Source organism: Poecilia formosa, unplaced genomic scaffold (genome assembly GCF_000485575.1).
Source record: "Poecilia formosa unplaced genomic scaffold, Poecilia_formosa-5.1.2 Scaffold375, whole genome shotgun sequence".
Classification (NCBI taxonomy): Eukaryota; Metazoa; Chordata; class Actinopteri; order Cyprinodontiformes; family Poeciliidae; genus Poecilia; species Poecilia formosa.
This window is the reverse complement of record NW_006800314.1, coordinates 115,392-133,464: the sequence shown is the minus strand read 5'-3', so window position 1 is coordinate 133,464 and position 18,073 is coordinate 115,392. Positions and strand designations below refer to the sequence as shown.

The window sequence follows — 18,073 nt, the reverse complement described above, 5'->3', positions numbered from 1 at the left end:
AGCGCAGGTAAGCTTCATAGCACTGAAACTGTATGTCACGGACAAATATTAGCATTTGGGCAAAATTTAAAGTCGTTTCCAGCCTCTCAGAACTAAGCAAGGTGTTGAAGAAGAGGGTGGTTTTCATCAGGCTTATTTATATAACAATAATCCCCATGATGTATGTAAGCTTCTAACCAGATGTCTGAAAACAAATTAGGAGCTTATAAATGAAAACTCTGTGCCAAATCTAGTGTCAGTCCAGCCTTGTGTGGTTTCTTCAGTTTGTCTAGTCCACTGTAAGACCTTTTGAGACTCATGAGTGTGAGATGACTCATTTCCTTACATTTCATGGAAAAATTCAAATCACTTACTGTACAAAACAAGACAATTACTTGTAAAGGTGTGTAGAAGATATGCTTTTACACACCTTTTGCAATGACAGCGATGTTGTGAGGCACAAACTTATGAATGTCTGATTCTCTTATGAATGTCTGATTCATAAGTTTGTGGGTGATTGTTTGGTTTAGGTTTTTTCCAGTCAAACCCAGACTTGCAGTTCCTCACTCAGACTCGCCGGTGTGTGCTGAAACACCTAGGAGTCTAGAAGTCGATGTGCAGTCATACTCGCCAAATCAAAACAGGGCTTCTTCTGATGATCATACTTTTCATTGAGTCCACACTTCTGTGTTGAAAAGTTGTTTTATTGCTCTAATATATTTCAACCTTCAGCGATGTTTTTTTAAAAAGGTGTAAGCAGAAAAAAAAAATTAACTAATATAAATAAAGTCCTAAAACACCAGTCAGTGTGCAGTTAATCGACTGAATGTGTTTCACTTTATTAAGTAAATTAACTTTTCAATAAGACACAAATTAATTGAATTAGCCTGTAAAGACAGTTTTGATAATAAGCACACAAATAAATCAGATTTTCACAAGAAGAAAAAGCTTTATTCAGAATTGTGGACAATATCTATTGAAGAAAAAGTACCAAATAGTGTAAAGTGAACCAAAGTAAAAAAAATAAGCATATTTATAAATGTAGCTATTCTATACTCTAACAATAAGGAATCTTACATTCATTTAAAAAAGCTGCACATTGCTTCTTTTTTTTCTTTCTTTTTTTTTAGCATAAATACAACTTTTTGCTTTGCAGGAATAAAAACGGTAAAAATAATAATAAAAACAGTGACAATTACAAACCAAAGAACAGCGGGTAAAACAAAGGGTTAACATTGAAATCTGAACATAAATAGGAAGAGCTCTGAAAGCCTCTAATTTATTTTTGAAAAGGCATTTTCCATGTCTAACATTCAACACATGTGAATGATGGAAAATTAAAATGCATATCTATATTTAAAACTATTTCGGCTCTGCAAGTGTGACTGCTTCTGTTATTACATAACAATATGAAAACCTGTAGTTGTGCTGAATATTTCTTTTTACCACAGAAAAGTGCAATGATACGAAACAAACTCAGGTCTGTACAGATCTTATGGCTGTCTAAGCTCTCATTTCAGCGATAAAGCCTCAGTCTTACAGTAGCTAACATTTCCTGGACACACACACAAGATCTAAAAGAAGAACACAGTAATTAAATGGACATTTATTCAATAAACACTGCATGATGGGGGGAAGCTGCTGCAGCCTTATCAGCAGGGTGGGCCCGTTTTTGTTGATTACCGAAGCTCTTATCCTGTCCCAGATGTGTTTACATGGTTGGCAATTGCAATAATAATAATAATAATAAAAGAGCAGGAAAGCTCAGTCATAAGCCAAGACAGAGGATTTAACTTTAGCCACAAGTGATTAAATCACTCATTTTGTTTGAAATCAGAGGCTTGTGTGCGAGTTTCTGTCCCATTAGAAGCAAAAATATTCAATTACAGTACATGAAAACAAATACCGCAGAAATACAGCCGGGTAAATAAGTATCAAACACTTCAACGTTTCTCCAGATGAATATGTTTCCGAATTGGCTACTGCCACAACATTCACACCAGACGTTGGTAGGAAGCCAAACTTAGCCACAAATACAACAAAACTGTAACAAATGTGTCAGAAAGTATGTATAACATGTATAATGAGACATAGCATAAGAATGAAATGCATTAAAATTAATACATTGGAATAAATTAAAAAAAAAGGCTTAGATACTAAAGGAACTTGATGAAATCTCAGCGTTTTTGTAATAATTACTGCCCCCTAGTGGTGGTGGTCGACATCGACAGGTTCAGTCCTAAATGACTGAGCAACAGTCGATAAGCTTAAAATTTTCAGAAGTTCATAAAACTAAAAATCTGTAAATATTTGAAAATGTCCAAAAACAAACGGAAACATACAGACAGTCTCATCTTATTCAATAGGAATGAATTTCTTCTTTTCTTAAATTGTGAATTATCTGTGCACTGTTAGGTTTAATAAAACAGTGCTACATATTTAGTTTATATTTAGTTTTTCACTCTGTACTGGGAAAAAGTTTATTTTAATCTAACCTGGCGGTAAACGTTTGAGGATAACTTGAATTGTTGCCAACATCTGGTGTGAATTTCATGACCCCCATCACTGCAGAATGATTAGAAGTTTACTTTTTGACGTATTCTGTACCTTTTTTTTTTTTCCCTACGGTACGCACAAAACAAACAACAAAAACGACTATTTGTACAGGTAACATTTACATAAAATACAGTGCAAACTATCTGCTCACGTGTGTATTAACTCCTGTTGTCTGCGTTCTGAAATAAATATGTCTAAATCCATAAAACTCCGTTTTAGTTGCTCTGACGGCAGTACAGCTTATAACTGTGATATGTTCCGGTTGAACTGACGAGTTACTTCTGTTTACTAACGCAGCGTCAATGTAACTCAAACAACTCCTGAATAAACATTTTTAAGGCTCACTTTAAAAAAAAAAATAACCTGGATCATTTTACAGTATAAATCACATCACATACAATTTGTTCAGTTGTGAATGGCAGTAAAAACATGAAAAACTATCAAACCCTTTGACCTATTTTTTTTTCTCTCTAGATGATATTTTGGTGTCTTGTTCCTATTTTTTTAAATTGAAGTGGGTCTGCATAATTAAATAATATTTTCTGGGGGTTTTTCCTATGGTATTTTACATAGACCTTACAGAGTATTTAAACAGAACTGTCAAAAAACAAATAAAGACATTTCTGAAACATTGCATTTGCTTTAGTAGTCAGCAGGGGGCACCGTTTAGTCACGAGAAATTGTTTAAATTTATTAAAAGTTCATCATTTTACAATGTTTGAAACCATGGCAAACACTCACGAAGGAGTCTTTTATTTTGGCTCTAAATTAGTTTTTCATCGCGGTGAAACTGAATACAGAATTGAGCAGGCGAGATGGAGGGCTTAGTTTTCACGATTCACAGTCTGATCACCCTTAACTCAAGTCTCAAAAAAGTAAAAACGGCAAAAGTCCAAATCCTAAAACCGGCTGATGGTTTCACTCAATGTTTTTTTTTTTCTTTTTTTTTCTGTTTTATTGTGTTTCTGTTTAATTTTTAAATAAGAGATCGCTCTTGCTGCTCTTCTACGGGTCAACAATAGGCAGGTTGAAAGAATAATAATTTAAAAGTGACTGAAATGTAGGCAACAGAAAGACGTTTGTTTTTCTAGGTGATTTGAACCTTGACAGTCTTTGCCCTAACAGTCTGCAGGAGTGATTTTCCGCCCATGAGGCGGGGTAGAAATGATGAAGCTCTTCATATTTGGGATTCTCCCGTGATCTGTCCGCTCCGGGAACCCTACAGGGAAACAGGTCATGTCATGAGGAAAGATTTAACATTCACCAGATTTTAAAATCAGCTATTAGAACTCAATGGACAGCAGGACATAATGTACTGCAAGGCAGAGGGATGGAAGATCACAGTCTTTGATTATAATGAAATATGATACTAATTATGATTCACAGTACAGATGTTCCGTTTCAAACCTCACCAGATAAGTCTTTATATCCAAATAATAATAACAGATTGTCGCTTCGGTGAAATCTGCAGACACTTGGGCGCGGTGTGTGTTACTCACTAACTGATGTTACGTTTTTGTCGAAAACATTCAAGACAAGAGTTTTTCCAAATGGAAAACTTTGGAAGAAGGAAAGAAAGAACATTTCAACATATTACTAAGACTGTGATAAGTGGATCTGTCGTAGCTGTCTGGTTTTAGTTGTCGATCATAAAAGTAGCGTTTGTTATAAATACCTTCAACTAAACAGATAAATAGCTTATTAAATACATGTGAGGCGGGAAACGGCACCTACTTGAGATTGACTGCTGGACGGATTGGTGCTGCTGAAGTCTGAGTATTTCTTCTTTTCCGTCGTGCAGACACACGAAAGGAACTGGACGTACTCATCTCTCACCTGCAGGGGGCAGCAGAGCCACGGGGAAATATTCATATCGCTGTGCGTCATTCAATCTCATATTTACAACATTTTTGAAGAGATCTCTAAAACATTTCTCCTCTTTTTTTTTTTTTAAATCGCCCGTCTGGTTGGTGGGGTTTTTTTTGTTGTTGTTTTTTTATGTTGAACTTATCCTTTTCCTGCCAACACTATTCACTCCCACAAACATCTTCCAGATCTTTTCTACCTGTTTAGACAGCACGCAGTGCATGATGAAGACCAGGGCACCCTGCAGGCTGTTGAGGACGGTGAAGATGTATGCGACCGCCGTCATGCCCTCGCTGAACAAGAAGGCTCCAAACACCCACATCAGTCCCAGTATGCACATCTGGGCAATGGCGGTGACTGTGAAAGCTCTGCAGGACGAAACGACAAGTCAGACAGACGGGACTTGGCAGAGAACACAGACGAAGATTTCTCATTCGTGACTCGGATGTTGCCAGCGTCTGCGAAAAAAATCCCCGATGACAGAAATGCCACTACCAAGACTTTTTTGAGACTTTTCTTTTTTTTTTTAATTTGTAGAAACCATTTACAAGTGTTTTCGGTATAATTAGGCTCAATCAGACTGCAGTGTCCCTGAGCAGAATTGTCTTTTCAAGTCTTGACCTCACACCTTCTGTTAGATTTATGTCATGCCGGAAGGTGAACCTTTGTCTCAGTTTAAAATCTACTGCAGCCTAAACAAAACAGGAACCAACAACTGAATAAAATAAAAATAAAAAAAAAGAGTTATGAGATAAACCTGGATTTAAGGAACCGGTGAACATATTTGTTGCTTAATAGCTTCAGTTTGTAATTTACTGTGATTTGAGAAGTTGATACCCTTTGAACCTATTTGTACTTTTTTTTTTTTGCTTTACAACCTTAAACTCAAAAGGAAGCAGAAAGAAAAAATACATGTATGTTAAAGTTAAGATTTTCTATTAAAGTCCAGGACATGACATCTGATTCTTTTGATTTCTGGTCTCATCTGACCATTTTCAGAAGGTCAGATGAGAAAGCAGCTCTTACGGCTTTCTTTCAGCAATGGGTTTCATTTTTCTAGTCTTCCAGATTTTTGGAGGTCATAACTAATATCCGTCCCGTCATCAGATTCCCCTATGCAAGTTGTGACCCTCTGGGGCCCGCAACTGTGGCTCTTAAATACCAAAAATGAAATGTTTTTGATGAAGAAGTTGTTGTTTTAGATTTTTTTTTCCCTAGAAATTCTTATGCAAAATCAGAATATAATACCTACAACAGGCTCTTAAAAGTATCCAGCTTTAAACTACGCTAACGATTTCCATTTTCATATCTCATTCAGCATATATCCTTTATTTTGTAAAAGGTGATTCACTTTGTTCTAAAATATAAAAATAGAAATACATTTTAGCGTCATTTTGTCAACGTTCATAGTTACGTTTATAAAATTGCTTTTCGTGGCTCTGAGTGAGTTTTATTTTTGTAGCAGCGGGGGCAAAAGTGGCTCTTTGAATGGAAAAGTCAGTTTGTATGTGTGTCATATCCTCTAAATTTTTTTTCTTTTTTTAAATGATGGCCTGCACCGTGCTCAGTTAGATTACACATAGATCAGTGACGTGCGGTAATGGGAGGCAGGTGAGGCTCTGTCCTCAGGGAAAAATAATATATAATAATAAAATCATTTATAAAGATATTTTCACCCTGTGGTTTGTACTATAAAGTACCTATTTTTCATTTAATTTAACCAAATCTGATCATTTTTTTCTTCAAAATCGCTGAATTTTCGCATTTTCCCATTCAAATGCTCAGAAGCGAAGCCGGTGAGGCAGCAGCGAGCTGAGCCTCACCTGGGATTGCGCAACCTCTCGCTAACTACACTGGCTGCCATTCTATGGGAGCAAGTTCGTCTTGTCTGTACGCCAGCAATAAAATGGTTAAAACATTTAATATATGGACTGATTTTCCATAATTTAGCTTATGTATTTAATGTACTGTGTTTTTATTGTCACCAACTGAGTGTAACGTGTTTCGTGTGCTGAGGAGCGATCAGAAACGGCAGAGAACAGATTTGAGGGGAGGCAGGCAGTTCTCTTGCCTCATGGCAGGGGGCGCTCATAATCCCAGATATTGTGACTGCACAACTGCAGAGTAAGACACAGTGAGCTAGCCATACAGTAGCTGCGCTGATACAGAGAGCGAGAAAGACGTGGTTTTGAGTTGTACTTTAACGGTTTCTCCCTTTGCTGTTAAGCACAGCAGGAAATTAACAATATCTACATGTCTAAGTTTGAGATAACTGAATTATTCTGCGGCGCGGCTAAACATCACATGTTAAAGAATAGTCTTTTTGCCCTCCAGCGTTGTACGCATGCGCAAAATTTCCTTAAGTAATAATCGGTGCCTCACCAGGTATGAACCTCAGCACGTCACTGACATAGATTGAGTCTATTTCCTAATTAGTTGATTTTAGAAGGAAATTAGTTCCATTGTTTTTCTTATTTTAGCGTTAAGANGTAAAAGGGAGCAGCGCAATTCTGAAAACTTCCTATTTCCTTCATTATCATGCTGTACTTTCAGTTGGGTTGCGTAATGCAAAAAAAAAAAACTTAAAAGCAGAAGTCATAATTGAAGAAGATTAAGGAAGTGTCGTAATTTTCCCAGGGATGAATTATAATGTTATTATTTTCATAGGCCATTCTTTAATTTCAGCTTCTTCCAATTGAAAAGGTGCTTCTCGCTACATTCACCAACTCCACCATCTGTTCATTTACCCACCGACCCCTCTTCGATCTCAATCTCACGCTTTGTGGCCGCTTCGTCAAGCGGCTGCTTTTCATGCAGGAGGATGATTTCTTTTAAATTTCCCACACTAACCCCTACGAGCTTCTACACCCAAGCAAGGACATTTTCAGACTCCAATGAATTTCACAGCTGAACACTTTTTCTGAGAATGTGCTGTGGAAAAGGAGTAAAAAAAAACCAAAGCTTATCGATCTAGAGAGACGGGATTGAAGTAGGGAATCTCCTTCCTTTTTTCTGACTCAAATCGTTTTCCGTTCATTGCAAAGGTGTACGAATGTCTGCAGAGACTAACTTTATTTTGTGCAGCTTGGAGAGGTCTGGGTTGAGGGTGGCGAACTTCTGGGCGAGCTTCCACACAGTGACGATGAAGAAAAAGACGTTCAGGGCGATGATGAAGCACACGGGGCCAAAGAAGCTCCAGATCAGGCCGTGCTCCAAGGACAGCCAGCAGCTTTGGTAGCGAGACGGAAGAAGAAGAAGAAGAAGAAGAAGAAGAAGAAGAAGAAGGGAAAAAAAACAGCTCACGTCACAGAAGCTGATAACAGAAAGTGTTTGAATTCCACTGACGCAAATAGTGTGACGAAATGCAAGCAAGACATGAATTTTCTGGTTTCACTGTAAAGCAACAACTTCTTTTATGTGCAACATTTTTTTTTACAAAGCGCCGATGTTTACTTACTGGTCTTTAGTGCCGTAGCCCCCCGGTCTGATGATGGCGGATATGATAACAATCCCCAGAGGGACCCCGTAACCGGTGAGGTACAAGTAGAGGGGCCGGATGGTGGCGTTAAACACCAGGACCACCATTCTGTACAGCTGCACCCCTTCTAACAGCATCCAGCTCATTACGCCCAAGAAGAAGAAATGGAGCATTGCGGCAACAAACTTGCAGCCGCCCTGGAAGACAAAATAACACGAAAAAGAAAGAAAAAGTATCAAGCTAAATGTCTTGCTGTTTGTCTCTCTGTAAGGGGAAACGAAGTGAGGAAGTATTATGTACTTTAGTGTTATTTCATAGCACAATCACGTCACTTTGCTATCTTCAGTCGCCATACAAATGCTGTCTATATCAATCATGAGTTAAAAGAAATTTGATTCGGAATTTGATGCCTTGAAATTGGGTCTCTGTCTCTTTAAGAAGCTCCTCCTCTTTCCAACCTTCTGCTCTTCAGCACATCATTCTCAATGTGCCGTCTACATCCGCTCTTGTACCCAGAGTGGTTGCCATGGGAGATTCACATATTTCTCAAACATGCAGCAACACTCCAAGTATGTTTTTGATGAGGGGATAACGTTGCAACATGATATAAAATGCCAAAAAATTGATTAACAAAACACCCCTCTTTAAGTAATATTGTTTTGAAGTAACATCTCTAATCCTTTAGCACCATTTTTGGCTCATCTACTTTCCTCTTGGAGTTTGTCAGGTCTAAGCATGAATTCTTAAGATTAGTAAAGATGTCAAATTACTGTGAGCCCTGAACAGTCCGGACTGGTTCGTGTTACCTCTGGACTGGTTCGAGAAATCCCGACCAAGAAGACGAGGTCCGCCATAAAGAGGCAGAGGCAGAGGTGCAGGTGGATGGTGGTGCGCGTCCCCTGAATGGACCGGCAGAACCTGAACGTCAGGATGCTCAGCACCAGGCAAACCAGGGAGATGATCAGGCCGATCTGGGTCAACAGTTGGAGCTGAAAGCTGGTCTGCAAGAGAAAACAAGTCAGCTTACAACAACCCTTTCATAAATGATGAACACATGATTCGAACTGAATGAATCTGGTTGTTTGCGTCAGAATCTCAATGGGTTCTGTCTTGTAAAAATGCTTGGGACCCCATAAAGTTGAAACCGTAAACACTTTGAGTGGCGAGTATGTCTGGAAAGGCATTATTTATCATCATTAAGTTTGTAAGTTTACCATTTTGGTTCAGGTTAATGTTTTGTTGTAGATCTCAGGGAGTTTTTTTTTTTAATCATTTTATGTCCTGTTGGTTCCCTTTGTGTTCATTTCTAATCGGTCGCTTCCCTGAGTTCCTCTAGATTCTGTTGGTTAGTTTGAGCCTGACGTGGTTCTAAAGTCAATCATAACCTTCCCAGTAATTAAAAAAAAAACCTCTCTTTGAGCCCATTCCTGACATCGGTAACTCTATTTCTTCAATGAACCTTCATCTCAACACGTAACTGTGATCCTCTCGTCTTCACGTGGCTCAAATTCCTCCACCAAACATGACAAAACCGTCCCACCAATTTGCTTGCCAGTAAAGGTTACTGTATCACACCAACTTCAAACATACATATATTTTACCTAATGCCATGGATATATTTTTTTTTCATCCAAAAACATTCTTGCTTCTGCATAGTTCCCATATTTGAAAAAAAAATAATGCATTTTGTCTGGTATTATCTGTGACTTACCTTCATGGGATAAAGGGCCATCAGCACAGCAAAGCTGCTCAGATGTTCACACGAACACACAGTGTGTGTGTCGTTGGACAGCTTCTGGGTGCAGCCATCTGGGGACCAGACTCCTCTCTCATTCCAGTATGCGCAGATGTAGCTCACCTCGGGGGTCTGCTTTATGTCCTAATGTGCAAACCAAAACCAACAGTTAAATACAGAGTGTGTGGTGTATTTATACCTTCACTGGATTTCAGGGAAAGCTCTGAAAGTTGCCTGGTAATGACTTCATTACCAGGCAAGAGACTGTTTTCTTGCAGTCTCCCGTTATTTTAGAAGCTGGAATTAGAGCTACCAGGAACGAGGAGATTAATATAGATCTCTTAGGGTGTTTTCACACCTTATAGTCTTGTACACGTGGTTCAACTGGGGACCAAAGTTGCAAAATTAGTTACATTTTCAGATGGTGTGGTTCACTTTCACACTGCACTGTGTCAAACGATCCAAACAATTGCAAGACCTGACCTGTTCCCCCCCTCGCCTGTGGTGGCGCTGCAACAAGAACAACTGATGTAAACTACACGAAAACTTCTGAAAAAGTGCAACTTCCTTCTTCACAAAATGTAAACAAAAATGAATTGGCATGAGATTTTGTTGGTTGAAGGATTTCTCTTTTGTCTTTTGACCATGTGGCATTTCTCCCTCTAGCGCTAGACTATTGTGTTTGTTTTGGTTGTGTTTACCCAGAATGCCCTGTGCTATAGTCCACTTCCTGCTTTTATTAGCGGTCTCCGGTCTGCTTGCATCCACATATGACGGTAAACCGCACCAGAGTTCACTTTGATTGAACCAGGAAGTGAAGTGAAGTGAACTGAAGGGTTTATAGGCAGAGTTTGATTATGCATTCACACTTCCCCAAACTCTATTAAAGAGGACTAAAGAAAAAACAAAATTGATGTCGAACAGGTTGGACCTACCTTTAGATGTTTGAAAGTAATGTTGACGGGACTGTGCAGTTTCTGAGTCGACGGGTTGGAAACCACGACAGAGACGACTTTGGAGAAGACCTGGAAGGAAATGGCCTCTTTTTCTTTTTCTTTTACTTTTTCTTTCAGGTCCTCGAAAGATCTGTTTACGGACCCCTCCAGGTTCTTGTAGCTCAGCAATGCGGCCAGAGCGAAACCTGTTTGGGACGCTCGGGTTTAGTTTATGTTTTTGAAGGTGAGCATGACCTTTTTATCAGAGTCAAGCGCTCACCAGGATATGGGCCTTCGCCAGCTGCTGTTGTCCAGTCGGTGTTGAGATCAGCATGTTCACTGGTCAGATGGATTGGTCCGGTTGGGCGGGTAGCTCCTCTTTGAACTGTAATTTCAGCTTCTGTTTCGACAGATATGACACAGTGTTATTGTGATTATTATAATTACTATGAACCATGAGCTCATGGGTTGAAACATACCCGCTTCTCTGGTCTCCATTTTGGTGCCGTTGCCTTTGAGCTGAGGACCGATCAGTAAAACGGACTTCTCCACAGCACTGAGCAGCCCACTCACACCTTCACTGGTTTCCATGTGTCCAGGGGACAGGATGGTGTCAGTCGCTGTCAGAAGTTTCTAACAGAGACGGAGGACAGAGACATTTTTTTAAACCTGTTCTAGTTCCTTTTTACGTGTTGAGTCACATAAAATGACTAGGTGAAGGTTAGATTTTATTTAGTTATTATCGGGAAATACATAAAGAAAGAACTCTGATTTTCAAGACTGATGCAATAAAAGACATTAGAGCACGTAACTGCAGTGGTGGACTAATAAAAAAATCAACATAAATACAGAGCTGTCATCAGCATAAAGACGGAATTGACCTTTGAGAAAGAAGAACTAATATTATAGAGTAAATAAACAGGGTCACTGCAAGCCAGCTGGGTCATCTAAACACATATTGGTAACACTTTATTTGACGGGATGTGCATAAAACTGACATGACACTGACATAAACATGACATAACAGCTGTTATGAACAAAAAGAAGTCTTTATGAATGTTTATGACTGGTGTCATGAAATGTCATTCATTAAATAATGACACTTTCAATGAAAAGTTGCTCTAAAAGTCCATTAAAAGTGCCAACTTTGTATTATTTTGTAAATAATGACACTTTAATGCAAACTTTTAGAGCAACTTTGTATTACAAGTGTCATTTACCAAATGACATTTATGTTGTGTCATGTTTATGTCATGTAAGACTAATGCCCACCCCGTCAAATAAAGTGTTACCCAGATATTTTATGGTTCCCCCTTCGTCTCCATAAATACAGAGGTAGGTAGTAACCAGTTACATTTACTTGAGGAACTTCTTGGAAAAAAAGTTCCTCAACTACACTGTTTTTTTTTATTTATTTAACTCTTTACGAAATAAGATGTCAGGATACTCCATTAACTTATCTTAATGAAGAAACAAAAAAATCCATCAGACACAGACAAAACTACAGTTATATATAATTTTCCAAAGGACCGAATCCTGTGGAAATGCAAAGAAGTGCTTTATAGTCATCTAATCATGTGCTTTGTTAACATATTGTAATTTATTTGAAGAGTTTGAACATCTGTTCTTTTTCATCAAAACCCTTAAACAACTTTAGAAAGAGTGGAAAATGGCTGAAGATGACAGATTTTCTTCAAGCTGATTTTTTTTTTTTTTAAAGCATAAATGCATGTAGCAAGTCCAAACACAGAACCCTGTGGGTCACCTGTGGAGATGGTTAGAATGGAAAGATGACCAATCTGAACATGGCTTCCTCTCTCAAAGAGGTCAATTCTAACCATCAACTACTGTTTTTGTTGTTGCCGTTTTAAAATTAAAACCTTAATATGAGAATGTTAACCGTTTCTCTTAAAACAAGGAGTCATTGCACAAATGCAATAGCACGCGCACTTGCCTGCACGACTGCAGAAACATATAAAATTACACTTACAAAAAAGGCCCACTCTCCACAGTTGATAAATAATGTAAAACCCAAGCTGACTTGTTTCTCAAACTCGTGCAGTTAATCTGTTTTTATTGAACGTTTGGTTTCCATTTGTGAGTCTTCTGAGGCTCATTTCAACTCATTTCCCTCGATGCACTGGTGTTTAGGAATTTTCTGTTTAATAAGCCTCTACTGGCACCAAAAGAAATAAATGCTAAATCAGAAACCCAGCGGCGGAGTTGTGTTGACAGATAATTTGCATGCGGGTTCAGAACGTATGGGAGTTTGAGGTTTTTGTTTTTCTAACCTCGAGCAGCGCGTCGCCGTCAGCCTTTCCACCAGCAGAAAAGCTCGGGTTGGACAGAGCCAAGCAGCTGTTCCTCATCATGGACAACATGTCCGCCAGCCCTTCAAATGACTGGGAGACAAGAGGAACAAAGAGATCATTCGACTCCTTGTTGACCACAATTTATTTCGCTGGGTTCGTTAACAGAGAAAATTAGTTTGTGTTTTTGGACGAAATTAGAGATTTAATTGCCATTATGCTCCCCCCCCCCACTTCATTCTCAACATGAGGGCTACCTCGCTGATAATGCGTCCAGACATACCTTCCCCGGATCGCTGTCGGCGCTAAAGCTGTCGCACTCGAGCTCTGCGAGAAAAGGAAAAAGTCAAACATTCGCATGACATTCGCAGCGTTTCTAACATCTGAATCCTGCTCCGAAAACAGACGAGTAAAACATGCAAGTAAAAACGAGACGATCTGAGGTAAGATTATCTACTACAGGAAGTAGATTGAGGATTTCAAGAAGTATCAACAATAAAACTGTGGCCGAGAGACAACGGGAAGAAACACAACATGGACGCGGCTGTTTTTGTTTTTGTTTCTTTTCAGCTGTGACGAACCGAACCGGTTCTTGCTGTATGTAAGCAAACAGATCTGAAGATGAGAATCTAGTGACTTCTTCAGAAATACATGGACAGAGCGCGTCACAGATGTAACACACAAACAAAAGAATTACAAGAATAAAGCAACAGTAGAATAGAATTGAATAAATGTGAGAATAATGGTATTGTATTTTGAGAAAAGTCATAAAATTACGACAATAAAGTCGCAATATTATGACTTTATTCTTGCGTAATTTCTTAGTGTGACCCTAATACTCTTTGGGACATAGATATGGTTTATAAGAAGCAATAAAATGCCGACTTGAGTATTTTCTACCATGGGTAGAGCAGCGTTTCTACTTACTTAAGCATTTGGTTCTTTCCTGGCCGTAGTTGGTGTACCCTGCATCACATTTGCATCGATAACTCCCAATGAGGTTTTCACAGTTGCCTTTCTCTCCACAAATGTCTTTGTGTTTGCATTCGTCTATATCTGTGGAAGAGATGAAAAGAGAGACTTTTAGCAATGATGTGCAATTTAGGGCATTTCTGAACCCACAATATATTGAGCTGTTGTTATCTTGCTGGCTGCACATTTAAAAAGATTGTTAAATAGAGCACTTAGTGAAAAACACTTTGTAATTAAAAATGTTTATCCACAGAGGGGTTACTGGAAAATTGTGAAGAACGACTATTTTTTTTTTTTTTTTTTGTTTTGGTTATTTCTTTGTATTTAATCTTGAAAATCATTCACTTATCGCATGTAATATCTTTATTTCTTACTCAGCAGCATCGTTCCCCAAGAGTCACAGCATTTTAACTTTAAAACGTTAGCTTTTCCTCAGCCTGGGAGCAGCTCATTGATAACCAAGACTAGTTGTCATTATTTACAAAAGAAAAAAAAATCCTTGGTATTTAAAAAGAAAACACATTCTTCGTTCCTTCCTACAACTAGTACCAATGAAATCCACCAGTGCCCGCCAGGGTTTTGTTAATGCAGCCTTACTTGGTCTGCTCTCGCAGCTTTCAGAGGTATTTCGTTCTGTATAGCAAAGGCGACTGAGCCTCTTAATTTTCATAAATCTTCTCAGCTTATGTTATTGTTACTCCTCGTTTCGGCGTTCATCAAGTGGGTTTCTGTTGAATAAACCGAGTGACGTGATGTCTGAGCGCCTCTTAAGCGTAAAGTGTTTGTGTATGTACGGACTGGAAGGTCTGTTATCATTTCATAATGAGTTGATAACAGCGGGAGGGAGCGAGCGGACCTGCAGTTGCGGATGGCTGCTCTATACTTAGTTCTGGTCGGTGGAAGGAAAAAGTCGACAGGAGAGCAGAAGAAAAAGTCTGGAAGGCTGGAAAGCACTTGGATCGTATTTTGTTCTTTCTTTTTTTTTTCCAGATTGTGTAAGAACACCCATCGACCAGAACTGAAAGAAGAGAGGAAGTAGCACTCACCTCTGCAGTGCGCAGTGTCGTTTCTGGCGTCTGCGCTAACGTAGCCGGCGTTACAGACGCACGTATAGCGCCCAATGACATTCCTGCATGTGCCATGAGGACCACAGGTTGTATTGTTGTCCGCGCATTCATTAATGTCTGACGGAAGAGAGAACGCAAACACCGTTAGGAACAATCCAATTTCTCAGATCCGTTTTCAGCATAGTCGATGCCATACTTACCAGTGCACTGTCCCTCCGTAACGGTAAACTTGGTACTCCCTCTTTCATTGCGGAAACCAGCAGAACATTCACAGTGGTAGCTGCCATTGGTGTTTATGCACTTTGCGTGCTTCCCGCATAATTCAGCATCTTCAATACACTCATTTATATCTGCAATTTTGAGACTTAGTGTTTGAGACACATAGCAAGCAGCCAGCATGTCAAGACAAACATTTCTGCTTCCAAATATCAGAACTCTAATTGAGGCTTAAGTGATGCCAGTATAACTTAAGTGTTGAACAAAACAATTTTTTTTTTACTCCGCAAAGCAACACTTTGCCACCGTACCTCCATTTCTGAATGAGAATCATCGTGTCACAGAAAACAGAGGAACACAAAGTGTGAGAACTGTACCTTCGCATTTGCCGTCAATGGCTTGGAAGCCATTGCTGCACCCAGACGCGGGTTTCTGCAGTGCACACACAAACCCTGTGGAGACAAAGCGACAGAATATTACTTTATATATGAGATTTTGTTTTTTGTTATTTACCTTTTGAGGGTACGCGTGAAAACAGAAAGCTTGAGCCGTCTATAAGGCTTTTAATGCTGGGAAGCGATAAAGTTTCTGTTGACGGCCGTTAAAATGTATTGCTGATTAATCATCGGATCGTTTTTTGCTGTTCCGGCACTTTTCTTGCATTAAAAATGTCCCTAAATTTCTCTACAGCTGAATGCTTCACAGTGATGTGAATGATTGCACAATTGCCACTGGACTTTTATATGTATATTTTTGCGCGGTCACAGTAAGGGGTCGTAAAATTGCCTCATTTCCTGCTCCCTTTCACTCAAAACATTCAGTTCTAATAGGCGCGACGGCCAGTAGAAACCATCCCTGCAGCAGATAGCTCTCTTGGCGTCACCAGTTCGATGAAGCAAATAATTTTTTTTCTCCCCCCTTCTAACTGCAAGGAGCCAACAGCAAAGCACATTTTTTCAATGCTGAAACCAATTTAAAAAAACACACACACACAGAAAACGTCACAGCAGTTTATGTGAAGGCTTGTTTGTAAGCTTGTCAACTCTTGCAAACTAGTAAAAGCTTATTTATCAGGAAGTTCATAGATGTTTGTGGCCTGATTATCTTATCCTTTTAAACACTTCATAAAGGAGAAAGAATTCAAGACAGAAATATAATTTGCTACAGAAACACTGACTCTATCCCAGTAAGAGTCGCGGTTCTTGCTGTCTTACTCTTCTTCCATAGGACGGTTTCTTTGGCTGGACGCGCCGTTTTCAGTGGATTTATGGAAAGGTCATTCTCACACACTGCGACCTACCACAGCCTTAAATGTAAATCTTTCTAAATGCTTGTGAAAATGCATAAACCTGAGACAGGAGATGTTTCAACATATCCGGTCTCAACAGACCCCCACAAGTCTGCTTGAGGGCTGGGGGGTCGGGAAGCAAAATGTTTTATGATGTTTCATCAAAGACGAGACGTCATGATAGTTACGCATCTCTAGCAGACGATATATTTACATGTATTGTCTGAGCTTTTTGTGGTTAGCACGCTCTTTTGTTTTGTTGTGTTTTGTTTACTTATCCATCAAATGATAGATATGAGCTAAAACAAGACTTATTAGTTTTTAAACTAAAACATCTTTCATCTGTATCTTGAGTCAGGTATATGTTTACCCCCAATATAACAGAGTCAGCTGACGTTTAAATCTGAATTTTGTACACATTGACTGACTTTTAGAGCAAGTCCTCTGAATGATTGTCAAGGAGCTTGACACAAATCATTTTTATGTGCATGCAGTTTTGAATCAAATCAACTATGCATTTCATGAATTTGCATTAAAAAGAAAACTAAGCAGAATTAGACGCAGCAGGTTACTGGTGGGTTAATGCAGATGTAAAAAAAAGAGTAAATGTAGAAAAATGGGGAAAAAAAGAAGAATGAGGATTTGTGGTTATAATTGTTAGTTAATTTAGCAATTGATAAAAGTTTGAAAATGTTAGAAGTCTTTTGATGTAAAAAAAAAAGCTGTAAGATAAGAAACAAAAACGTACTGTAACCTCGTCAGGTCAAAAAAAAAAAAAAAAAAAGCACAGTGAGTCATGACCTAACCGTGAACTGGTAGAGCTGATAAATTGATTAAATCCATGATTTCTGTGATGCTGGTTTTTATCTTACGCCGGGTTTTCACAGCAAAGGTTTAAGCTGTGAGAACCCAGCGTTTCAGTTTCATTTGGGTAGAAAATGCAGATTTCCTACCCAAATGTCTCGCGTAATAAATTCTCTCAATATGCATGCTGGGAAAGAGGAACTGATGAAACATCGGGAGTTGTTACAATGACAAAGTAAGAAATGGGGTGAGAGAGCATGAGAAAGAAATGCTGAGGGAAAAACACAAACAGAGCAAGCTGGTGGAAACCAGCTTAAAAATGATATTTCTGTCACACAATACCATGACAGACTTGAGTAAATGATGAGGTTTTGTCTTTAATTTACCAGGTGAGCAGCGATTGTGGGTTATATCTGACCATGTCTGATGATTATTTGTAAAGTAAAAAGTCACTGGACTCCTGATTACAAGAAAAGCGGCTATAGAATCAGTGTATACGTTTTATAGAACATGTCTGGCAACATGAAGTAAGCTAAAAGATCTCAGAAAGCAAATTATTGTGTCTAAAAAAAGTTTAAAAAATCAGTCTGGAGAGGGCAAAGAAGTTATTTTGATGCTTTCGGACTCCAACAAGCCACAGTGAGAGAAATAATCTGCAGATGGAGGAAACATGGACCAGTGATGAAGCTTCCCAGGAGTTGATCATGTCTATAACTCACTCAGGAGGTTAGAAAAGAACATCTACAGCTCTGCAGGCCTCACCTGCCTCACTGTTATTGAAAATGTTAAAGTCTGGGCAATGAGAAAGAAAGAGAGAGAGAGAGAGAGAGAGAGAGAGAGAGAGAGAGAGAGAGACTGGTTCAAAACG

General features: G+C 38.9%; 1 protein-coding gene across 2 annotated transcripts in view; it reads right to left on the bottom strand.

Annotated features, from left to right (window-relative positions):
• Positions 1-911: 911 nt before the first annotated feature.
• LOC103154145 (adhesion G protein-coupled receptor E1-like) overlaps positions 912-18,073 on the bottom strand; it is a 38,700-nt gene continuing 21,538 nt past the window's right edge. For both annotated transcript variants that reach the window (XM_016662497.1, XM_007575329.2), the window contains exons 2-17: positions 15,491-15,565; positions 15,098-15,247; positions 14,877-15,014; positions 13,786-13,914; positions 13,142-13,185; positions 12,841-12,951; positions 11,029-11,182; positions 10,830-10,949; positions 10,550-10,755; positions 9,591-9,758; positions 8,686-8,880; positions 7,859-8,076; positions 7,472-7,630; positions 4,601-4,769; positions 4,270-4,371; positions 912-3,754 (exon numbers count right to left, since the gene is read on the bottom strand). In XM_016662497.1, the coding sequence (XP_016517983.1) occupies positions 3,713-3,754; positions 4,270-4,371; positions 4,601-4,769; positions 7,472-7,630; positions 7,859-8,076; positions 8,686-8,880; positions 9,591-9,758; positions 10,550-10,755; positions 10,830-10,949; positions 11,029-11,182; positions 12,841-12,951; positions 13,142-13,185; positions 13,786-13,914; positions 14,877-15,014; positions 15,098-15,247; positions 15,491-15,565 (2,180 nt within the window). In that variant the 3' untranslated portion in view covers positions 912-3,712. The remainder of the gene's footprint in view (positions 3,755-4,269; positions 4,372-4,600; positions 4,770-7,471; positions 7,631-7,858; positions 8,077-8,685; positions 8,881-9,590; positions 9,759-10,549; positions 10,756-10,829; positions 10,950-11,028; positions 11,183-12,840; positions 12,952-13,141; positions 13,186-13,785; positions 13,915-14,876; positions 15,015-15,097; positions 15,248-15,490; positions 15,566-18,073) is intronic.